General features: G+C 41.4%; 1 protein-coding gene across 5 annotated transcripts in view; it reads right to left on the bottom strand.

Annotated features, from left to right (window-relative positions):
* AGPAT4 (1-acylglycerol-3-phosphate O-acyltransferase 4) overlaps positions 1-25,947 on the bottom strand; it is an 80,892-nt gene that overhangs the window by 15,478 nt on the left and 39,467 nt on the right. For 4 of the 5 annotated variants that reach the window (XM_080390576.1, XM_080390578.1, XM_080390579.1 and 1 more), the window contains 4 exons: positions 20,878-21,047; positions 11,015-11,176; positions 8,615-8,768; positions 1,894-1,996 (listed from right to left, as the gene is read on the bottom strand). In XM_080390576.1, coding sequence (XP_080246702.1) covers positions 1,894-1,996; positions 8,615-8,768; positions 11,015-11,176; positions 20,878-21,047 — 589 coding nt within the window. The remainder of the gene's footprint in view (positions 1-1,893; positions 1,997-8,614; positions 8,769-11,014; positions 11,177-20,877; positions 21,048-25,947) is intronic. The other variant, XM_080390580.1, reaches the window with a different exon arrangement.

Raw genomic sequence — 25,947 nt, 5'->3', positions numbered from 1 at the left:
AAGGTTTGCAATTTTCTGCTTCCAAACAAAGTTTTTGAATGAATTAATTTATTATGCTACCTATGGAGTTCAGGTCTGTATTTAATCAGCTAGGCATTAGAGAAAAATCCTGAACTCTTCTCCTTACACCAAGCGTAAAGCACTCTAGTATTTCTGAGGTAACATTCCTATTTCTATAATTTTTGTTATGTGCAGCTTGGTTGGATAATTTCCAGCAAAATGGCTGCTATCACTGGGAAACCCTCTCTTGACAAAAAAAAAAGTTTTCATCACATTTCATGAATTTTGGTCAATAATCCTCTGACAGAAAAGAATCCCCTTGCCATCATCATTTAGATACGCTAATATCATATTTAAGCATTTTACATTTTTCAGTATAGCATGTATTTTAATTAATATCCATTAAGAGCAACATCAAATTAACTTCCTTTGGCACAGGAGAGTGCACTTTTCACAGCTGGGACACAAACTTAGATTAAGAGATGTGATACTACTATTTTGTTCCTTTATTTAAGAAAGTCATGACAAACATTAGAAGCCAACACAATTTAAGCAGAGACAAACAAGGCCATCCAAATTTTACAAACTCCTACTGAGTGCAACACTTACAGCACTTCAATAAGCAAATATGGATGATATTGAAGAACATCTGTGATGTTCCCCAATTAATTGCCAAAAGAAATTTTGCCATGAGGTTCACCCTGGCTGTGAGTTTTTCAGAAAGCTCAAAGAACAGAAGGCCAAAGAGCTAACCCAAGTCACGAAAAGCAATTTCCATGCTCTGCCAGACTGACTTGCAGCAGGCTGGAAGGGTGTAAAGGGAGACACAGCAAGACACACGCCTCTACACTGTTGGAAGAAGGGTCAGCCCGTGCAGGGCCAGCTGCTCCTCCATGAACACTAGCTAGGCAGGCCATGTACACCAACAAAAGGCCACTAGGCTGAGCTACCCGTGAGACCCAAGGGGGAATGCAAACTCATGTTGCGTCCAGGAATCAAGATAAAGTTTCTTTTTATCGTTGCACAAAATCAGTTCTGAAGAAAGTATTTTTTTTCAAACAGACAGAAAAGGGGAGGTGAGGAGAAAAGGCCAGCATACTCTACTGCATGTTGGTACCTAACATAAACCAACTGGACCTGTCAATTATAGCTATAAAGGCGTTATGATGAACTCCTGGTCACTTGTGGGATTAATTCTAGGCTCTTATGCTCCAACCCTAAACCATCACATACTCTGAGTACCTGCAGCATGGGTGTTGCTGGTAGAACCTGGCCTGGGAATAAGGGCCTTGGAATTGGCCCATTCTCATTAAGATTATGGGAAGCAACTGGGGTTTTCGTCACTTATAGAAACATTAATGATACAGAATGCAGGTAACTTTCCATTAAACAACCACCTTCTTGGCAGGGAGTGAGTAGCAGTCAAATACACCAACTACACCAAATGGAGACAGGAACAGTCCTGAGCTCGGCCTCCACCTCAGTGGGAACTATGGTGTCAGAGACAGTTGTAAAGCTACTCACTCCCTCCCAACACTCAGTAGATGTTTGGAATTCTGGCAGAGTGAGCGAGGCCCCACTGTTGCTGCTGAGCTGACAAACAGACACACAAATGAAAAAAAAAAATAAAAAAAGTAACCCAAACAAAACAAAACAAAAACACCAAAAGATCCTGTACACTTTTATAGGGTCCCCACATATTTATAGTCACAGAACTTTACAAGAAACCCTTCCATCCCATCCCATATGAGTTTTATCTGCAGTTTCGTTAAGCCAGGTTGGCAGAGATTTGCTATCTGTTACCTACTTGGAAATATTTCCTTATTTATGCTATTGTGATTGTAAGTATGCACTCCTATATACCAAAAAGTAATTAAAATATGGATTACTTGCCTTACATATAAATCTGCATGATACTTCTTTCCATTTAGAACTCCCAGCAATGTTGGATTCTCGTTATTTCTAAAATTGAGAGTAGAATCATAGACAGCAGAAACTACAAGAAGAGAAAGATTATGTGGTTACTGTAGTAATAAAATGGAAGTAAGTCATTCTCTCTCACACAAGGAGTATATTTAAATATGAAGTCATCAGCAATAGCACCACAGTGTGAGCTGTCACCAAGGTAAAGACGACAATGGAACATTCAACGTGCACACTTTAAGAAGCCAAATAACCAGTGACCCTTTCAGGTACTGCACCAGTAGAACAGAAAGATTTTCTTTCCACCCTTGTCTCCTCCCCCATCAGGTGCAGAATGTTGGGCATAGGGAACACAGTTACAGTTTCTGACAGTGAATATACCTAGGACATCCTAGGAGTCAAATGGTTGAAAAACTATTAGCTTTCTCCACTTACTGAGAATGACGCAAATCCCCCGCAAATCTGGGTAAATAACCAGGCAGATACACACTTTATACAATGAAAAATATATACAGTTTGACTCAGAATGGGTAAAGTGTGTGCGTGAGACACATCCTACAGCAAGAGGGCTTAATGCAGCCATGAACTGAGTTTAAAACAACGTCTCCTTCATGCCCATTATTTGATAACTGAGGCACTTGTACAGCAAAGGCAGAGACAGACTAACTGACCACCTGTGTCAGCTGGGCTGCTGCATGTGAGGAATGTAACATCCGAATCCCACAGAACAAAACTGCAGCCAAACTTTCAGCCTCAAGAATGCTGCTCCTGCAGTTCTGTGTAGTAACAGTAAAAGTGTTTGCAAAGGTGGTCTGTAGTTAAACCAAGACAGCATAAACAAGCAGCTTCTACAGAAAAAAAAAAAAAAAAAAAAAGTGTTCCCTGTTTTAAACCACATGAAGTGTTTCCAAAAAGTTTCTTTGAACACATCCTTAGAGATACTATTTTCCTTATGTCACAAAATTACCAGAAAGCAATTAATCTTCCTGACACTGAAATTAACTGTGCATTGTGGTACGAATTCCAAGATCAATGACAGCACTTTTTTTTTGTCACAAAAGTGACTAATATGCACTTCACATGTAGCTTCTCATATTTTACATTTTGGGCTCTAGAGTTCTGCCATAACACACACCGCAACAAATCTTTGTTGTGAGAGCTTCTGACCCATCTAACAAAGCCTTTTATTACACAGAACAGATCTGTGTTCGGTTTTGAAGCCCCTCTAGCTATGAAAGATAAATATAGGCTCGCCACAACATCCCGCCCCCACAAACTCACCATGTCGTTTGTTACTGCAAAACAGAGCTCATAGCACAGAACAGAAGAGTCTAGCTTCAGTGCTGCAAGGAAATCCTGAAAACAGAGGCCAAAACCCTGCCACTGCTGTATCCCTCATTGTTTTCCTATTACAGTTAGGTTTTTAGCCCAAAATAAAAACTACAACACATGAACCAAAATCTAGTTCAAGCACGCTACTCTCCCTGTACAATGTAAGTAGGAAATGGCTTTTTCTGAAGAAATTATCTACCTCCATTTTTAAGCTTCTTAGTGTAGAAGGATTTTACTAATCTACTCTAATTTACTAATCCAATGTAATTGAAGGAAGACAAGAGCTCAAGTTGGTTTATACAGGGTAAGCTTCTTAGTTCATTCTTTAATAGCATGAGATTATTCTAACAACAAAAGGGATGTAGTAAAGGAAAGTATGATGAACACAGAACTTACTCTTTCATCTCTTAGAAGATGTCTACTTTGAGTTTTGATACAAATTGTGTGCTTGTTCAGAGACATTGGAAGATGCTTCTCCTGTTCTGAAAAAACTTCTGCAGAGTTGGTCGGGAACATCTTTATGTGCTGATGGCCCTACACAGAGTGAGCGAACACAGAGTGTTCACTCCAGGAAAAATATCCCATTCCAATTTGTAACCGATCTGTAGTTTTGGTATTCAGTCCAGTCCTTTTTACTATCACACTGAAATCTTTTGGTGTGAAGCAGTGCCAAATTCAAGACAATAACAGCATATGCAGGAGTAAACAAACCTCTGTTATATCCATACAGAAAATAAATGAAGACTTAAGCTTTTCCATTTTGAAAGTATACGAAAAGAACAACAGTAGAAGTGTCAAAGAAAAAGACTGCACAGAATTAAAATTTGCCAGAAAGCTTCCAGAGTCAAAGCAGCACTAGTGTGCTGTGTCACACACTGGAATAGTTTCTCATTAAATGTGTATTTCGTATTTACATAATTAGAATTGGACATCTCATGACCTTCTCATCCAAAAGCTGAAGAGTCCAGAAATTTCATGTTCTAAACCAAGTAAAAAAATACCTCCACAGTATCTTGAAAACGTTGTAACTGTCTCACTCTCAGACTAATTTAGGCAGCGTTTGAGAAGTTTTCCTTCAATTGTGAAATAAAAAAAAATTCTCAAGAGAGTTACCTTAAAACATCTTTTTCATTAAAAAAAAAACAACCACAATTCAGTATTTGGAAGTCTCTGCAAAGGCTCAGAACAGATCATAACTGAAAACAAAATTTTTCCATCGGAATTGCTGTTGTGACAAAAGGGGTGCTTTTTTGTTTGTTTGTTTTCTAATATCTGCCCAGCTTTTTTTCCTATCTTTAACTTCCGGTTCCTTGTACAGCATTCTGACAGAGCGCTACATACGTAAGAATTTAAGATTTAATTTCTTAATTTTGACCTAAGAAATCTTCGGATTACATATCTAGAGAGGATTTTTCTTACCTCAACAGTCCTTTCAAACTTCATGCATTATTTTGTGGACATGGTGGATTATGCCAGAATGATCATCTGACAAATCAATCTATAGGCAATGAGTACACCTACATACAGCTTTGTACTAGCACAGTGGTCTGAAGTGAAGACTGGGAAAGGGAGGGGAAGAAATGGTTGAATTCACTGTACTGCTGGTATGACGGCCACCTTGACACAATCCTTTGATTTCACTGCTCTTGGTCAAAAATCATTCATCCTCCCAAACCTGGCAGCTTGCTCAGGAGGATGCCAGGAGCCTCACTAACACTGAAAACAATCCAGGACTAAAGTGCAGTTCACGGGGAAAAAAAAAAGTCTTTACAAAACTCCCAAACACCGTCATATTGAACTCTATGAGAACATCACCCTGGAATTTATTCTCATGCATTCCCTCTAGGACAGTAGTTCCCAGCATGCACAACTGGGAATTACCTACAATCCATCGTGAGCCATGTTTTAAAACACAAGTCTTAACTAAATAGAAACAGCTGAAAGGAACTGTCTGATACATAGCCAGGCAAAAGAAGTAACAGTTAATGTATCTTTTGCAGTATTTATGACATTTATTTTTACTGTAAGTAATGAATGAGTGGTTTACAAACAGATCCGTATTTTCATTTGCTTCTATGAACAGTACACATGGCAAACTCCACAACCTAACAGCTTAAGACAGGAAACACTTTCTAGAAATGAAGTTTCTGGGGACTGTGTCTGTACTACAAAACTGGTAGAGATGGCCTCTGATAAAAATAGCAGAACAAGTTCATAAAAATATTAAAAGCACTCCTTCAAGAATCAAACGAATTTGTGAAAGTAAGTCTCTAAAAATAATTCCAGTATCACTTATGAAAGAAATTAGTTACGAGGGCAAGTTCTTTTCCTGTTCTTTTGTGTGAAATATTTTACTCCAAATACACCTGCTTATTCTGACAGATACGGCACCACTGGTATGGAGGTAGTTTCCCATGTATGCACATTATAAATAAACTACTTCTGAAGTTCAGTCTTTCAAAACAGAGGGACTTGTCAGACTGATGTCACCAATGCCTGTTTGCAACAAACACAAAACTGCTGCACCAGGTAGCATTAAGAATTGATAAAAAGTTTCAAAAAGGACCAATCTGTGATCACTGCTATTGCGGGTGAATTACCTTTCCAGCCACAGAAACCAGCATCCATCCATCCTATAGTACTACAGCCTCAGAGAGGCTGAACCACACCCTTTGTCAGAAAGAAGGAACAAAGAATAGGGGAAAAAGGAAACACTGACCTCTGTCACACCCAGCCTGGAAGTGGATCCAAACACCTGGCTTGCCTCCGCTGCTATGTCATGCTGCACCTACCTCCCTTAGCAAGGCACTGCAGCCAGGCCCACCACCCCTTGTGGAAGAGCAGAAAGTGCATCAGCCTAAGTGGCAGCCCCCAGAATGGGCTCAGGCAGCTCAGCACCAGTCTCTCCCTTCAGAGACATGCAGGGATACGCCACTGCAAACCTGGCAACTGAAATGGATGTGAATTGTATCACCAGAGAGAGGTCAGCCTGCAAGAGTCGTTCCTGTAGATCGTTAGAGATGCCACAGGCAGAGCAGCAATTCAGCAGTCACACTGATGCTCTTTGGAACAAGTAATTTGAGGCTTTAATAGAGGGATAAAGTCACTTGCCAGACCACATTATAAGGTAGAGCCTAACAATGAGACTTGGGGGACTTACAGGGAACAAGTCGAACAGTACTATTTACCAACATAAATATTAAAAAAAAATAATAAAATTGCCCAAATTACTACAGCATACAGCCTCCTCATATACTGACACCTACAACAATACGCTACTGCTGTAACATGGGCACCAAATGCCAGTGCAGGTTAACAGAGATAAGTGGTCAAATCTTATCAGTATTCATGCAAGAAAGGAATAATTTCTAGATAGAACTTACATTTCTAGATTATGGACTGTCAAAAGAGACTTCCATAATGCTCTCTACTAAAAACACATTTATGGACTTCCTGCCCATATTAATATTACAAGGAGCTCTAAAAATAAGGTATTGTTTACAAAGGTCTTTCAAATGCTCTTCACATGTATTCCTTGTCTCTACAGGAGAGACACATATAGTAACCCCGCGTAACTTACTATCTTCCTCTCATTGCAAAAAGCAACAAGTCAAGTATAACAGCATACCCAGAATTTCTAACACCAGCCTGGGGTCATCAGCTGTTTCCCTCAGAGATTTGTTGGCTGGGTTTTTAAGCTATAGAGTTTCAATAAAAGCTATCTATGAGAAGTTATGACTCTCTGTGCTTGAACCCTCACAGGGAAATACTACCTTCTTATTAGCCATACCCTGTTTAATCTAGCAAGTCCCAGCTTCTGGAATGAGGTGGTGACATACACTTCCCTAAGCATATAAGTAATCTAGGAATCTGAGTCTTCTTTTTCTGAAGGTATTTCAAATATTCAGGATCCTGAGAAGTGTTACTGTAGTGCATTACATGAATGCCCAAAACTTTTTACAAATGCCACTTGGGTTCACTAGAATTGTTTCCTTTTGAAATGTTTTCCCACAAATCACCTACGTGTCCACAATCATACCGTGTTTCACTTGCTTTACACAGAGTAGTGAAAAGAACAAAACTGACACCAAAATAACCTGTCTCTGATTCATAGCTCAGGGCACTGGGGGTCAAAGAGTTTTGACTCAGATGTTCTATGTTTCCAAGCTTTCCTCCTCCCACCCTCAGCAAAACGGTCACCCTTATTCAAAGCAAAGGTTAAACTGTGCCCTTAAGGGAGTTACTAGATGCTGCACATAACTTACCTCTTTTTCTCATATCAGGATAGATCCAAGCTATGCTATCCATTTTAGGGGTGGGAAGTTGTGGATGTCTGACAAGCTGGAACAGTGCTATCATCTACCTGACTTGCAAGAGGATATGTAGAAAAAACTTGACAGATAGCAAGACAGCTGACTGCAAAGCTTTTTTTACAGCAGCTATCCCAGATATGCCACATGAAAACATGTCTTCAAAGACAAAAGAAGTTTTGACATTAACTTCAGTAAAGCTAGAACATTTTCTTCTAAACCACTAACCACTTTGTCTTTCTTATATATCAGCCTTCTAACAACACACAAATCTACCAAACCCCTAAGATACTGCAGCATTATGGATACACGGCATTGTCTTTCCTTTGCCCATGAAGTACATCGCAATGTACATGACTTTGAAGGTTTGTGTTAGTCGAAGAAAAATCACTTCAAAGGCACGTGTGCCATGTTCTTACTGATGTCACTTTAAAGTTGGCAAACGCAAGTAGCCAGAAATAACTGGTGGGTGGGGGGTTCAGAACAATGTTAACAAAGAAAAACTTACTCATGCTCTGTAATGTAGATATAATTTATTTTAAAGTTTCACCTACATGTATCTTCAGTCAAGTTCTACTCCCCCAGCTCCATGAAGAACCTCTAAAATACATCTAGACAGAAATTTAAAGCAAAATATTTTTTGATTTTTAAATGGTGTTATTTGAGGCAGGTATTTACCACGAGAATTTAAGACACAGGGCCTCAGATTCTCTAGTGATGTATTTGCTTAATTTAGAACAGGACTGCTTAGTAAATACCAAGAAATATTACCCTTTGGTAATAGGTATGAAACATGCAACTAGAGATCCCCCGATGCAGACTCACAGCAACAGAAACCAAAACAAAACTATTAAAAAAAATAACCAAGAAGCCCAGGACTTTGTTAGGAAAACTTAATCTTTAATTTTTTCAGGCTAGTGGAAGAAAGGTCAGAAGGGTCCCAGGGCTTTTCTGCTAGGACATATGCTACAAGGAAAAGAAGAGCATGGCAAAGTGACAGCAGTTAGATGAAATAACCATTTAGCATTATTGCCTGTGACTTTCCTTACCTACATTTCTCAAACACTGCACGGTGACAGCAAATCCTTTCGTTCGTGGCAGTAGGTGATACTTGAGCTTGGGCAGGCCTTTGGCTTCGGCTACCTGCATGCTAATCTGGTGCTTCTGTTCTGTGAACCTTGTGCCCTCGCAATGAATCAGGAACTGAAACCAAGAGAGAACTACAGTTAGGCAGCAACTCAGGTCTGCTACATCTGTCTAACCAGAGGCCTCTCTAATTCCCACCAGCACAGCCCAAATGAACACTCCTAGCAAAGACAGGTGTAGCCACATACTCATTTACGTAATTTAATTGCCCTGCAGTAATAAAAAAAGAACCAAAAACCCAACCAACCAAACAAAAAAACCCACCAACAACAGAAAAATACAACACAGCCCAAAACCCCAAATCCAAACCCTCTCAATTACCTGCACCCACCCAACTTGCCATGCTCTTGTTTGAACTCTATCTAGCCTTTAGGCTTTAACATCTGCTCTGCTTCTTGCTATCAAAATTACACTATTTCTCTAAACAGGTCACTCCATCTCTAACGATGGAGATGTTAGAAAACACTTCAAGCATGCCTCCTGTTGCAAATGTCTCACTGATGGTGAAGTATTCAAGTGTCATGATATCTAAAACTTGCTAAGTGTCTAAACCAAACACATTTCTAGGAGATGTTTCAGTGCCCAGCTTGTTGGCCCTCACTCCAACCCACTTGCTTTCACTATGGCATGAGGACCACTGACAACTGCAGACAGTAACTTGGATGCCAATGCCCGAGCTGGTAACAGATGCAAGGCAGTAGATGCAAGCCTCAGAGCTCAGACATGCATGATTACAATTTTGCCACTGGCAGGCCAGGCAGAGAAAACAGATTTTTGGAGATTTACCACTTGCTCACGTGCTTTCTGCCAAGCTTGAATGCAAACTAAAACATCAGGGAGCATTACCAAATTGCACAAGCTAAGTTCTCATAACCCACAGCAAAGATTTAGCCAACAAAGACAGACTGAAGAAACTAGCCAAGCAGCCAACTTCAGTTCCAGATCATCTAAGAGCACTTTTACTCATTGATCATATGCATCATGTTAAACAGCTATATGAAACCTAAAATGATGAGAAAATTCTCCTAGCCCCCTTAGCACGCTCTGTCTTTCTACCTTCCAAAGTGCTGCTGATGTGCCTTTTGACATTATGTCATGATACAAAGGCAGATTAAAAGTCCACACTGCAATAACCTCTGGTGTATGTCAGCAACTGTATCTCCCTTACTGCAGGTGTAGTTCCTCCTTAGTAATCCCTCTACAGCAGTATACAGAGTATGCTGGTGGTTTGTGCTCACGAATTGGAGCTGAACTGCGTAGGTGGTACAGAAAGGTATTCAACACCTTTTAAGAGTCACAGAGCACAGGCAAATCCCTGTGCGAGAGGCTGGAACTAGAAACCAAGAATTGTTCCTTTACTAGACAATGTCCTGCCTGGAAGTCATTTAATCGTTATCGAAGCACAGAACTTAGTTTTGATTGCTTAGCTCTTATTTAAATCAATGACAATTTAAAAAAAAAAGTTTTGTTTCTGAAAATATGAGACACAGCATATACATCTTTCACTAGGAAGCCACTTCCTAAGCAACAGTTTCTATAGGCTTTTGAGAGGCTGCTTAAGAATACCATTTCCTTAACTGAATCCCTCTCTCACCATCACCAGCTCAAAAGAACTAGAATTTCTCTGATTATTGAGAAGAGAAAAAACTCAAAGGCTTTGCGTTCCCACGTTAGGAAGTGCCAGACAAGCTCAATACCAAAAAAATGATGGTGATGCAAAAAAAAACTTTCCTGTTACAGAAAGGTGGCACCAATCCTCTCCCTGTAACACACCTAATGGCCCCAGATCAGGTGCTTATCTGTGGTTTCCACATCTACTGGGCCACATCTGAGCTAGCGACTTCACAGGAATGGCAGGATCACAGGGGAAAGGAAGGAGAAAATACTAGTATGAGCTCTGCCATCTAGGGCGCGAGGGGAGCTTAGGTAAAGAATACAGCTAATGTGTTTCAATACAACATTGTCACGTGCATCTGTTACACCACCATGAACCACCATCTACCCCTCTCCAGCTCCTGTATTTAGAGGACCACAAAGTTTACTGAATGGATCACAGTGGAGACATTTTTGGAATAACATCTGCAGGGCTCCATACTACAGAGGAAGAATCGAGGCAAGACAGACTACTACATGAGAAATTCAAGAGAGAGTTCATTTCTTGGAGAATATTCTCCTGATACTGCCAGGAAGCTCGTGAATTACAGTTCTCTGGAGCAACCTGGCAACCATCACATACTGTCTATGCCCTTCGTCCCTCCCAAGCACTACAGAACCTCACACTCCACTTGTTAGTCATCACTTACCCAAAAGTTTTCAGGGTAGTCCCGGAGATTCAGCAACTTCTGCATGACTGTTTTCCGATCTTCCTCCCACTTACGCTTGCAGAAGACTATCTCTAGGAAATACCACATCCAGCCAATGACAGGCATGTAGGAGAGCTCCTTCTTTGCAAGCACTTTGGAACTCTGCAGGACAGTCAGAGCAAGTAAAACAGTTACACCACTGAAGAGTTCTCTGTGGTTATGACACATGCACTGTTAGACACTAATGTATTGATTCAATCTTGACCAGTCCCAGTTTTAACACCAGTGCAAAAGCAAAACAAAGTTTTTCTCATACGACAGAATAATCTAATATAATCTCAGACACATGCATGAAAGAAGACTTCCAGAATTAAATATATGTGTGTGTGTCTATCCTACCCAAACCCTGAAACCCAAACCACCACAAGCTAAATTCCTTCAACCACTGAGGAATCTATGCAAAAGATCCAAACCACATAAATCAAAATTCTTAATTCAAGGGGGCCATGGGCAGTGGCAACTCAAGTTCCTTTAAGATACCCTACAGTTACACTTCTCCCCAAAGCTGGTACATCCCACCATGACAGGAAAAATCTATTCTGAATGAGAAGCAGAGTCACCGAGCCATTGATACACAACTATATATTGATGCATGCACATGGTTTACCAATGGAATAAACCTTAAACAACGCTAGAAACAACAACAGCAAGAAAAATACTTAATTTGTGTTTAGGTTTGTTTATGGAAGAGCATAAATACTTCCACTAATGAATCTGTCTCAAAGCATACTTCTGGTGGGGAAGTACTGTTCCTGTCTCACAGGCATGACAGAACTGAAGTGTTTGTCCAGATCCTCCACAGGCAGCCTATGGTTTATCAAGCATTCAGCAAGTTTCAAATCTCAAGTTCTACTCCAGAATCTAACTCCATGATCATCTCAAACTGGCATCCCTTTGTGCAGCAGAAATTATTCCACTTGCTCCTTTCCTGTCCTCCAAGTTAGCCTGCCTTGGCGAGTTGTCTTCTGTTTCACTTCGTTACTTAGAGAATAAAATGGCATGTGTGTGTGTATAGAAATAGTTGCTTCGGCATTTCCTGGAAACCAGAGACATTTTCTCAGAGGATAGGTGGAGCAATTGTAGTCCAGTTTCTATTGATAATATCATTATAAGCTATCTCATCAAAATGCTCTACAAATGAGTTTCAGGACATTGCATTTGAGTAAGTAGGGATTTTTTTATTGTAGAAATTACCACCAACAATTTTTTTTTTTGGTCACCGTTGCTCATTTGGTTACCAGGGGAAAAGACTTGACCTAATTCTTTATCACGGCTTATTCCTATCATCTGCTCTCCTTCCTTGAACAAGAAAACACCTTAAATAATTAAGCTCCTAAGACTGGAAGGCAAGTGCACATCACATAGCTTCACTATCAACTGTTACACAGAAGCAAAGCAGAAGATAACATGAGACAATTCTGTTATGCAGTATTCCTGAATGCAGGAACCATCAAATGATTTAACACTCTGTAATGAAGTGTTCCCTCTCGACCATTCAAGAATTTCAGTGATGAGCCCAGATCAGGTGTCCAAACCCCACTTTCCCACAAGGAGCAGCCATAGGATTCAGCATGCCTTTTGCCATTTCAGCTTCAAGCCATGTTGGACATCAGTCCCTACTGCATGGCAGCAGTAACACAGAGCCCAGCCTCCTCCTCCAGCTCCCCAAACTGGCCACAGAGAAACAGGCTTTCCTCCCATGACTTTCCTTAGCTCTCTCTTTTTCCCTTCCACATTACTGTTCTTCCTTTTCTCAGTTCCTCTTAATACCAGTCATTTTCTCATTTCCAAAATATGTTTAAATAGTTCTAGCATACAGCTTTAAAAGCCTCCAAAGAGCATTTTTTGTTGTAGGCCACAGACAGTACAGCTTTCATTCAAAGCTCACAGACCAGTTCATACGCTCTTCCATTTCTCTCCCCTGTACATGCCTGAGGAAGCTAGCGGAGCCAAGGCTTTGCCCCAGAAACCACAACAGTCATGTAAAGTGTTTCTAGCCGAGCAGGGAGGACTAAAACCGTAGGGAACTACAGATTACCTCAGCCTCAACCAGGGCAGCCATCAGCCACAGCCTAGCACGAGCCACTGCTCAATGAGGCAAAAAGCAACCAGTGTCACCCTCCAAGAAAAGAAAAAAACACTATGCTCTTGAATTTTATTTACAGTAAGTGTTCAGTATCACAAAACCTACCATAAACAAATACAAATGTGCTCTGCATAGAAAGTACAAGGCCTCCAGAGCACAGAGTCAGAAAAAACAATCCAGTAGTCCTCCCTACCAGAATTTAAAACACAGGAATCCTAGTCCAAAAAGAAGTTAAAGTAACTATTTCACTTTTCTATTATTTTCTAATGTTTTGCATATTTTTAAAAGCATATGAGTTAAGGGGCAGGAGAGAAGCTGCCACCGTTTTGGTTCTTTTTCCCTGGTAAACCACAGAAATTATATTGTGAGCTAAGGTGTCACAGAGCGCAGGTACAACCACAAAAGCCAAATAGATGTTTGCACTCTTCCTCAGGGCACATGTTCATAATTTCCTGTGCAGATGCATTTTTAAAATTTAGAAGTGCTCTTTTAGACACACGAGAGTACAACTCCTTAGATGTACATTAAAAGAAGCTAAAGCACCTTACGCTATTTTGCACGCCCCATCAATCCTAGAAGTAGAAGAAAGGCTAATGACACAGAACTAATTAGAGAAAGGAAACCCCTTAGTGCGTTATACTGGCGAGAACAGCTCTCATGTGGGAGGAATACATTAGGCCTCCCCTCAGAAGTTACGATCTTCTCTTAAAATAACTAGAGCTACAACCTATTCTGTTTCAGTCACCTACTCATGCAGAGCTCCTGTGTAAATATCCAAGGGCAAAAACGTAACTCTGGTTGACTTCAGCTACTACCTCTACCAAAGTGCTTTGCTAAGTATGTGACACTCACCTCTAACCTTCAAATTCAGCTTGTTCAACAGAATAAATTCATTAAGAAGCGCTGATTTATTCCATGTAGGGTGCCTTGATGAAGGAAGTCAAACATTTTCAGTGCTCAGAACTGTGTAACTCTTAACAGATGTTTAATGAAATTATCACTGGACGGGGATAATTTGTCTACAGTAATAGCATTTTAATACAGATTAATTTTTTTGGCCAAGTGTGTTCAGGTGGAAATACCCATGAAGTTCTCCTTTCGTGAATGACTGCAATAACATCACATAAAAAAGGAGTATTTTTACAAGCTTACTTCAGATGCATTTGCACAGCTATGCTGTCACAGAAAGAAACTCTTGATTTATACATCCAGCCTCAGTTATTCATCGCCTCTTGATGCAGCATAAAATCAAGCTACAAGCTAAGGATGTCTAATGAATTTATTCCACAGTTTCAAAACAAATTCATTGTAGCTACAAGCCATTAGCAGCAGCAGCACTTTGCCTCATAGGTTATTTGCTCTCCAAGCTGCCCTCAGCATTGACATACTTTCGATGATTCCATTTGCTCTATTTTTGAAATGTAGCACTCCATCGTAGTATGTTCTCTGGGACATCAAGATGGAAAGATGTGTTTCTTTAGGCCCTCGAAGCCATCATTCCAGAAATTTAGTTAGGCTCCTAATTTATAATGCTTCACGTTGAATAAAACTTTTCCATGTTGGAAAGGTTAACATAGCAATATTTTAGAGGACGTATGCCCAAGCACATGCTAAAATGCTGTATTAAATACAAATAATAATGTAGTTTTGGCTGCCTACGTGAACAAATACATAATTTAGGATCACAGAATCATAAAACTATTGAGGTTGGAAGAGACAACATCATCGAGTCCAACTCTTAACCTAACACTGCCAAGTCCACCACTAAATCATGTCCCTAAAGTGCCACATCTACACGGCTTTTAAGTATCTCCAGGGATGGTGACTCAACCACTTCCCTGGGCAGCCTGTTCCAATGCTTTGACAACACTCTTGGTGAAGAAACTTTTCATAACATCCAGTCAAACCCCTCTCTGGCATAAACTTGTGGCCGTTTTCTCTCATCCTATCACTTGTTATCTGGGAGAAGAGACTGACCCCCACCCCACTACAACCTCCTGTCAGGTAGCTGTACAGAGCAATAAGGTCTCCCTGCTCCTCCTCTTCTCCAGGCTAGACACCCCCAGCTCCCTCAGCCGCTCCCCATCAGACTTGTGCTCCAGACCCTTCCCCAGCTCTGTTGCCCGTCTCTGGACACGCTCCAGCACCTCAGTGTCTGCCTTGCAGTGAGGGCCCCAACCTGAACACAGGGTTCCAGGTGCGGCCTCACCGGTGCCGGGTACAGGGGGGCGATCACTGCCCTAGTCCTGCTGGCCACACTGCTTCTGACACCAGCCAGGACGCCATTGGCCGCCTTGGCCACCTGGGCACACTGCTGGCTCATGCTCAGCTGGCTGTCCACCAGCACCCCCAGGCCCTTTCCCACCAGGCAGTTTCCAGCCGCTTTTCCCCGAGCCTGTAGCGCTGTGTGGGGCTGGTGTGACCCAAGTGCAGGACCCGGCACTTGTCCTTGTTGAACCTCATACAATTGGCCTCGGCCCATCGGTCCAGCCTGTCCAGATCCCCCTGCAGAGCCTTCCTGCCCTCAGGCAGGTCAACACTCCCCCCAGCTTGGTGTCATCTGCAAACTTACTGAGGGTGCGCTCGATCCCTTCATCCAGATCAATGATAAAGAGATTAAACAGAACTGGGCCCAGCACTGAGCCCTGGGGAACACCACTTGTGACTGGCTGCCAACTGGAGTTAACTCCATTCACCACCACTCTTTGGGCTTGGCTGTCCAGCCAGTTTTTTACCCAGTGAACAATACACCTGTCCAATTCATGAGGAGCCAGTTTCTCCAGGAGAATGCTGTGGGAAATGGTGCCTAAGGCTTTACTGAGATCCAGGCAGACAACACCCACAGCCTTTTCTTCATCCACTAGGTGGATCACCTGGCCATAGAAGGAGATCAGGTTAGTCAAGCAGGACCTGCCTTTCAAACTTGTGCTAACTGGACCTGATCTCCTGCTTGTCCTGTACATGCCACATGACAGCACTCAAAATGATCTGCTCATAAAACTTCCCTTTTTCCCTGAGTTCCAGCCAAAGCTCTCTGTTTAGCCAGGGTGGTCTTCTTTCCCACCTGCTCGTCTTCCTGCACATGGGGACAGCCTGCTCCTGCGCCTTTAAGATTTCCTTCTTGAAGAATGTCCAGCCTTGCTGGACCCTTTTGCCCTTCAAGATTGCCTCCCAAGGGACTTTGTCAACCTGTCTCCTTAACAGGCCAAAGTCTGCCTTCTGGAATTCTGAAGTAGCAGTTCTGCTGACCCCCACTCCCACCCCTTTACTTCTCAGAGAATCAAACCCTAATTTTTCATGATCTCTACGCCCAAGACAGCCTCTAACCATCACATCACCCACAAATCCTTCCCTGTTCACAAACAACAAGTCCAGGGGGGTGCCTTCCCTAGCTGGCTCACTCACCAGCTGTGTTAGGAAGTTATCATCTTCCACACACTCCAGGAACCTCCTAGACTGTTTCCTCTCTGCTGTATCCCCAGCAGACATCTGTTAAGTCGAAGTCCCCCACAAGACCAAGGGCTAGTGATCGTGAGACTGCTTACAGAATATTTTGTCTGCCTCTTCATCCTGGTTGGGTGGTCTATAACAGACTCCCACCATGATATCTGCCTTGTTGGCTTTCCCCCTGATTCTTACCCACAAACACAAATACCATTGTCATCATTAAGCTCTAGACAACCAAAACATTCCCTAACACACAGGGTTACTCCACCAGCTCTCCTTCCTTGCCTGTCCTTTTGAGGATTTTACAGCCATCCATTGCAGCACTCCAGCTGTGCAAGTCATCCCACCATGTTTCTGTGATGGCAACTATATCATAGTTTCCTAGCTGCGCAACAGCTTTCAACTCCTGTTTGTTGCCCACGCTGCATGCATTGGGCATTGGTGTAGATGCACATTAGTTGGCTATTGATCCCGCCAGCTTTCTGGGGGGAGAAGCCCTAATTCCTATGTGACCATTCTCAGGCACTTCCATGGTTTCTAACACATCAATAACCCTTGCACCTTTGCTGTCACATGGACCTCCATCCCCTACCTCCACTGAGATGGCAGACCAAAGGACCTGGCTAGCACACCAGATCTCAAACACTGGCGTGCCGCCCCCAGGCTTATCTCTAGCAAGTCTGGTTTTATCCCTTTCCCCCTTCAAACCTAGTTTAAAATCTATTAATATATTAAAATGTACAAGCAAACTACTGTGTTCACACACCTATCGGTGCCATACAATAACCTACAAAAGTCTCTTATCACACCTATATTTAGGGGCAAGTTCAGTTTTTCCAACAGCAAGCTTTGGCATAAACAACTTTTAAATAAAATTTGGGTTTCCTGGCATTGGAACAGTTAGTCAGGGTTAAAATTTATTACATGTGCTTAGCAATTTTTTTATGAGAAACTTAAAGCAAGATAGTTAACAACCAATTTTTCATAATGGTTTTCTGCCTTGTCTACCCTGACAAGAAATAAACAACTATGGGCTCTCAGAAATGCACATATTTTGATGCCAACATAATGAGCCACTCAGAGTAATGTTTATGTTTTGCCAAGGTAGAAAGACCATCAGCATGAATAACTTGAAACTCAAGATACCAGAAGATGAACAGATAAACTAGCAGGTTTAGCTTTAAAGCACAGGCAATTTTTGCTAATATAAATGTCTTCATCTCAGAAAAAACAGTTACTGAAATTACTAAAAAAGCTATTTTATCACTGCTTGGAGAGAGCAAGCAATGAAGTAGAAGGGTACAGTGAATAATGGCAGACAGCGTATTAATGTGCTTTTGGTGTAAGTCCTGAATAAAACCTCCCTCCTCAGAACACACCTCTGTCCTGATTTCAAGTTCTGGTGTCCAGTGGGTCTGTTTTCAAAGGGATGCTTAGCGCACATCTTGAAGAAACTAAATGCTACTAATGTGTTCAAATGCTGATACAGCAGCTATGCTGTCCACCACTAAGAAGAAGGTAAGTCCTAAGACTGGAATGTCACAGGCAGGAAAACGGAAGGGCACAGCAGACCACAGGGACCTGTCACCAAAACCACATCTCTATTTACACAACAGAGCAACACACAGACACCGGAGTCAGCATCTCCCCCAGCCATTGCACTAGCATGGGGTGGAAAAGCAGAGCATCCACAACACAACCATCACAGTCACCCTGGTTCAGGATCATAACAACAGCCCTGTCTTTTACTAGAAAACACTGGTGTGGACAAATTTTTCATCCTGTTGGGGCTGTGATGTTTCTAACTCTACAGAAAGTCAATTTGGCATGCAGCTCCTGCTTCCCTTACAGCTTTTTGCAGCCACCTCTGTCAGGAGGAGTCAGAATTCAGCTGTTCCCTAGGACATCCATTGCTGCCCACAGTAGCATGATACTGACTTGGCATCAAGTACCCCTATGTTCCCTCCCTCCTGCACACATCACTGAGGTCTGGCCGCACAAAGAGATGTAGCTGATGGGTATCAAGGACTGAAAACAAAACAGGAAGATCCCTTCACAAAAAAAACCACAAAAACCAAAAAACCCAAACAAGCTCACAAGTGGAATACAAATGTAAGTAATAAACAGTTTGGGCTGAACACAGGTTTGCCTGAAATTCCTGTCAACTTCTAGGTTTTTTAAGTTTGCTTCCTTTTTCTAATTTCTAACAACAACCAAAAAAATCTTCTAAGGTTTGGTGCTGCAAACAATTACACATTAGTATATCCAGCTGCATAGAGTTCAGCTGCAGCTAGCAAGACAGTCTCAATAGCTACAATAACTTGCAAGAGTAAAAGCAAGCATAGAATTGCTTCTTCATGTGGTTATCTCCTTCTCCACTATAAACAAACAGATATCTGGCTATCTGGCTCTCATTCAGCACTGTCAACCCAGTGCCTCCTAGAATTTTCAATGGATGCTCCAAAAGTATCATATTAAAGAAAAAATTAGTAAGTAAAATAAATGTTAGAATTGTCATTCTTGGGCTTTTTGTCTACACACACTTCTCCAATTCTTAGCACCTTCTTTGGTTCTTTGTGCTAGACCTTCTTCCACAGCCATTCAAAAACTTTCATGAAAGTGGAGAACCCCATGCCATCTGAGTCATTAGAAGAGGACCACGGTTCACAAACCTAACAACATGCAAGAAAGGATGCCACTCCACCCCTCCACAAACAGCAAAAAAACTAAAACGACATTGATAAAAACAGAACCACATTGATAGAGCATTATAAACCTACTGGGACTATGGTAGTTTGACTATAAGGAGAAACAAGAAAGCCAGTACAGGAGAAGAGAGACAAAAGAAGCAGAACAATGCACAGATTGATCATTGCAACTCAGGCCAGGAGGGGCAGTTTTCTGATGAGGACAAGGGAAAGACTTTATTTTTTTTTATTTTTCCTTTTGGTGCCAGACAGGTCTAAGGAAGTTTAGTTTTGTTTTTAAATGTGCAAAACTAATGTCCTGGTTTTGGCTGGGATAAAGTTAATTTCCTTCCTAGTACATGGCATAGTTCTGTGGTTTGGATATAGAATGAGAATAACGTTGATAAGATGATGTTTTAGTTGTTGCTAAGCAGTGTTTACACTAAGTCAAGGACTTTTCAGCTTCTCACACCACTCCACCAGCGAGAAGGCTGTGGGGCACAAGAAGCTGGGAGGGGACACAGCCAGGACAGCTGATCCCAACTGACCAAAGGGATATTCCATACCATATGACGTCACGCTCAGTATATAAACTAGGAGGAAAGCTGGCTGGCAGCCACTGCTCAGGAACTTGCTGGGCATCAGTCTGAGTGGTGAGCCATTGCATCGTGCATCACTTGTTTTCTATATTCTAATTGTTTTATCGTTGTTATTATTATTAATTTCCCTTACTTTTCTGTTTTAATAAGCCATCTTTATGTCAATGCATAAATTTTAGGGTTTTTTCCCCCAATTCTCTTCCCCATCCCACTGGGGGTAGGGAGTAAGCAATCAGCTGTGTGGTGTTTAGTTGCCTACTGGGTTAAACCATGACAATCAAACAAAAAGTTAGAGCATTTAATGGCTTCACCTAATAGAAGTTCAAGCTGTAAAACACAGAGTTTGGACACATGCTTGTGACCCTGTTAAGAGCAGGGCCATTGTCTGCCAGGGCTGCAGGGTACAGCTGGATGTTGTAACAAAAGCCTTTTTGTCTGCCTCCTGCAGCCAAGCACAATCAGTCCCAACTCCTTTGGCCCTAAGTTGTCTTCACCTTCTCCCTCCCCAGTCATCTCTCCTTTCTTCACTGCATTAATTAAAGCAGGAGAGAGAGAAGGCGTGTCTGAAACCTGTAGATTTTTAAGAGTGTACTGGAGAATGCAAACAAATTCTACAACTTATTGGGAACGAATCACAGAACAGCTCATCTTTTTGCAGCACAATGAACCTTAAGAGCTACCTAGCAAGCACACAGAGAAATACAACTGTAATGGTCTCCACAGGTTAAAAAAAAACACATCTCCTCCAACAGCTTTAATGACAATGCTTTTAAAACTTCCATGAATGCCCAAGCAATCCCGTCTCAGTATGACATATACTTGCACTGCATTGTTTTAGGTTCACTTCTCTAATTCTGGATGGTGGCTGAGTGAAATATGAGCACAGATCTATCAACTTTCAAAACCACAAAGGATTTGTGTTTTGTTTTTTTTTCCCTGCATCCAAGAAGAGGAAGTTTATTTTAAATGCTAAACAAAACTCACCCCCAAGACCCCAAATCTTTCACAAAAGTTCCAACCACAGAGAAAGTCGATTTCAAAGTTGTGATTAAGGATTACGATGGCATTCTCCTTCCCATATTTGTGGTAACTCTCTGGGTCAGTGTAGAGGGTGCAATCGGTGCCTGACCACCATTCCAACAGCATCACCATCTCTGGAATAAAGAATAAGAAACATATGAATGTACATAGTATATGCAAAGCCACAAATTAATAATATGTTGAAAAGCATCAGTCACCTCAACAGCACATGGCAAAGAAAGGGCTGTAATGAAGCTGAAAAGCTGAACATGAACCACAGAGTCACACATCTTGGTACAGCAAGGTACAGACAGAGAAGAAAGGGAAGTAAGATTGAATTGAAAGAGGGAGCAGAAATTTTCTACAGAGATATTGAGAAAAAGGAGTTTAATTTATTTGAAAACTGCAAATTACTTTATCAAAGTACACGCAGAATTAGCATTTATGGTTTACAACAGTACAACAAAATTACATGAAGAACAGAACATGTTTGCAGGAGAAACAAACATACCTATTCCTGCCACATACAGGACCTCACACTCCTCTAAAAACTGTACAATTATAGACCAGAAAACAGTTTGGACAAGACATCTTGAACCACGTCTGTTACATGTACATCTTATGCATCATCCTGTTAACTTGTTAACAGCCATATGCCCTGCTAGAACTGATGCATTCTACATTTGACAGGGGTATATCAATCATCCAGATCAAAGCCAACAGCTTAGACTGGATGAAGAACATCCATCCCCAGACCAAAGACAAGGCCGGTGGGGTGGCTAGCAAAGTGTGTAGAGCCAAGAACAGTTATTAGTAGTATAACTATCTGCACATCCCTTGGTTGATGAACTGATGAAGCAAATGGGGGGGGGGGGGGGAGGGAGGGATGAAGAAACAGGGAAATCACTGTTAAATATCTCAAAACCACTCTGGATTGGCACACAGATTTGTTCCCAAAACCTAATTTAAGAAATAATACAGTGATTGGTAGGACAGTGAGGGCTGTCTAAAACACAGCTGTACTTAGGAGCTGGAGAGTGGTTTCTCAGCAGTCTCCTAGTGACTATATATAGCTTTCACCTTCCTATTTGCTTATTCCGTTATCAAGCACAGACAAGAAGCAGGCTTTGTATTCGTTTTGCTTGTACCTATAAGCCTGACCACAAGACTTGTGAATCAAACCTTCATTTAGCAAAGTCTCTCTGGTCTGGGGCATGGAAAGTTGAAGTGAGTAAAGCCAACAAGCTTGGGGAGTTCTGTCTCCATGGAGATGGAAAAAGAAAACCTAAAGCAGTAGCTCTCCGCAAGCAGCCCCATGTCCTGAACTGGGGGGACCATGGGACTAAATGAAAGCTGTCTGTCAAGATGGTAAAGAAGAGGAATTAAGGGTGCATTTGCTTCCTGTCAAAGCTATCACAAAACTTCTGCACCAAAGCAAAGGGCTAATGTGAGGGCTTATTCTTTACTAAGTGAAATGTATCTCCTTCTCAGAGCGTACCTGTGCCATATGAATGTCTCTGCTGCAAGGACAAGACATCTCAGATACTCTCCTGGCTTCAGGCAAGCCTGAAAGCACCACAAAATCCTCATTCACCTCAGAGAAGATCAAGACTAGGCCAGTTTTTGAAATGCTTCGGAAATCCTTTCAGTTTTGGCCCCCCACTGGCCTCAACTAGTGACCGAAAACAGAAAACAGCTAGGAACAAGTCATCTACATTTTCAGTCATCATTAGTGAAATTAATTGCCTGAAACTTTCAGATGACACTGTGCTGTACACTGGAGAACTGGCATTAGTGATATGAATTAATGTTATCTAACAGTGTTACAGCCAGGCTAATAAACAATCTCTATTCTTAATTACCTAAATATGCTAAAACTATATTTATGGTACAGATAAATGACTGATTTGTCAGTTCCCCTGCATCCTTCTCATCGAGGCAGGTAACTACTACTGTGGCAGGAGCACATATTATTCCATGCATGCTAGCATGCATTAAAGCAATAGCCAGAGATGTGGAGTGAGACCTCAACCGCCTATGTTAACTGAACAATGATTTCACTTGTTGGAAGCTGATTTCTCAATAAAAGCTAAAGATGTTGACCTACCAGCAAGAACGCTATGGGGACACAGAAGCGTATACACAACTGCGCTTCCAGACTTTCCCCGTTAACAGCTGCCTTGAGGCGCACACTCACAACTTTAAATCCTTCCAAAAGTGTTGCTTTCTATTGGATTTGTACTGAAAATAAATGCCCCCCACTCCCCAAGACAGCAAAATTGAATAACTGGGGGTGGGGGTGGGGGGGTGGAGAGTAGGTGGGTAGGCACAACACCCCCAAAAAAATCCCACACAATCACAGAAAAGAAAGGAAGCTAGTTACAGGATTAGTTTGTCTTTCATTTAACTAGTAACCCAACTAAAAGAAGAAATGACTGCCAGATGGGATTCTCTCTTTTTTAACCTCTACTGCCATTAAACCTATTGCCTGTAACAAACAAGTAGAGATGATGACTATGAGGCCCTCTTAAAGAGAAAAGAACACACCCACCAAACTTTACCTGAGAAAAAGACAACTTCAAAGACATCGCACTTCAAGTGTGGGGTTTTTAAAATTCTGTCTTTTCCTAACGAATCTGAAAAGAACTATTAATATATCACAAATCTCACTATACAGGTGTGTCATATGCATAGAGCTCTTCAGTTACACATCCTCAGTCTCAAATACATTCCAAAAAAGCACAGACAAAAATATTTCTATGGGTGGTTTGATTCTTCTGGCTTCACACAAGCAGGATTTTTATTTGAATAAATACTGCAGAAACAGGTCTCTATTCCTCATCTCGCATGCCTGTTTGTCACTGATGTGCTCAGGCAGTTGTCACAAAAAGACAAAGCAGGCACTGAATGCCTCTGTATTAAATACAGTAAATACCATCTGCCAGCCTTTAAGTTCTTAACATGTTTCTTCCCCTCATCTTCCCTACTCTTTCTTCCCCCTTCTTCCCAGCCTCCTTTCTCTTTGCTGCTCTCAAGCAGTGATTAGTAGTGCCAGTTTGCGCTACTCTTGCATCACGTCACCAGCTTACTTCCACAACCGGCCACAGAAATGTATTATCCCAGCAACTTGCATGGTGGCTTAGCAGCACAAGGTCACTCATACACACTCTCTCCTTCCTTCCTTCACAGCGTAGATGATCAGTGCGAGTTTCCTCCTCTTTGTAGATCAGTCAGACTGTATAACTAAAAATCAATCTGTATAGGGGGGAAATTCTCTTCTTCCCAGCCAGGGCTGGTCCAAGATTTCTAAGGCTTCTCCCCACCTCCTTTCACGAGGTTTTAGAGTTTGAACATCACAGCTGAGCTGGTAAATACACATTCACCCACATCACAGGGGTTCCTTACAAAGCAGTTTAAGATGTGCACCTAGCAGGTGCAGTCTGAAAATCTGGAAAGCTAGTAAGTTATTATTGTAAGTAATTTTTCCACAGACAGGCATGGACTTCCATATGAATAATGCAAAGGAAGATAAAAAACAAACAACCAAAAGAACTTGAGATCTCTTATTCCTGCTTTGAAGGCAGCATCCTTGCAGTACATTACAACTAGCTTCAAGAGATGCTGGTGCTAGGGGAGAAAACCTGCCTTCAAAAGCCTAGTATGGACACGCTGTCTGCTTAAGAATTTTGAGGTTTTCTACCTTTCTGGAATACAAGAACCCCCCCTCACCCTGCTACACAGAACAGACCCGAACTACTATGAAAGCAAACTGTTTCCTAGCCCTTCACTGCACCAATCTGAACTGCCTCAATGTCTGTACTTCTACTAATATAAAATAACTAAAAAGAAAACATCTCCAAGGCTGACCTGAACTATAACTAGTTATATGAAAAAACATTTAAGGGAAGAAGGAAAACACACACATAATTTACTGAGATTTGTTATTTTCCACCTCAAAGTTTTGCAGGAATGAGTCATTAAAACAGTTGACACTGTTCTACAGAAGTTGTTAGTAATTTCTTGAGCTAACGATTCTTCATAAGCCATGAAAACATTTGCTTACAAGATTAACCATAAAATGCCTATTTAAAATTGAAACTGAAAGCACAGTTATGTATTAATAAGTACAATAATTTGAAGATCTCGAGTTCATAACCTGTTTAAAAGAGCAACAGAACTGTTTCCCTATATTACATTCTTCGTTTTCTTTAACCTATGTATCAAGACAACATCAAGGAAGAGAACTCAGAAAATTTTCATGGGAATATACGGTAAAAGCACAGTAAACTCTCCAGTACAAATAAAAAGCAAGACAAGTGGGCAAGCTATGACCACCCTTTCAAAGACCAGACAGGGTAAATGGTTGCATGATGAATGATCACAATGCATAGAATACTGAGGATGGGGAAAGCATTTAAAGAAATATGTAAAAATAAGGCTAAAGACAGACAGATAGTGTAGTCCAGTCCATGCCTGTCTGTGGAAAAATTACTTACAATAGTATCTTACTATCTTTCCAGATTTTCAGACTGCACCTACTAGGTGCACCTCTTAAATACTTTCCATAGAATGAATTAAGTCTACAGGTAACTAAGAAAAGCAAGTCTATTATCTTCTCTGGACTACTCAAATGCCCTCTGTGTACCACAAAGAGGATTAAACTCCTAAATGATAGCTACTATATTAACTGCAAAGCTGCCTAGAAGGTTTTCAACACACTTCCAAGTACTGATGGCTCGACAGCCTCCTTCCACAGACTATTCCAGTGCTTCACTATGCCATCTAACCAGACCAGTCATTTATTTCTGGTCTCCCTTCTCTGCAGGAGCTACAAGTAATTATGAGGAAAACTTGAAGGCAGGAGTTCTGCTGTAAGCTTGCACTGATTAGGCATATGAAACAATTGGAACTCAGAGCTGGAACACTGTAACACATTTAAAATAACATTATTATAAAAAAGCATATACGTACTTCCTGTGAGGGGAACAAAAAGCTAGTTCTCGGGGAAAAAACAAGTAATGCCTTCCTCCTTTC

This window comes from Falco punctatus (assembly GCF_963210335.1).
Source record: "Falco punctatus genome assembly, chromosome: 5".
Classification (NCBI taxonomy): domain Eukaryota; kingdom Metazoa; phylum Chordata; class Aves; order Falconiformes; family Falconidae; genus Falco; species Falco punctatus.
Note: the sequence above shows the minus strand (reverse complement) of the source record. Positions and strands in the feature narration are given on the sequence as shown.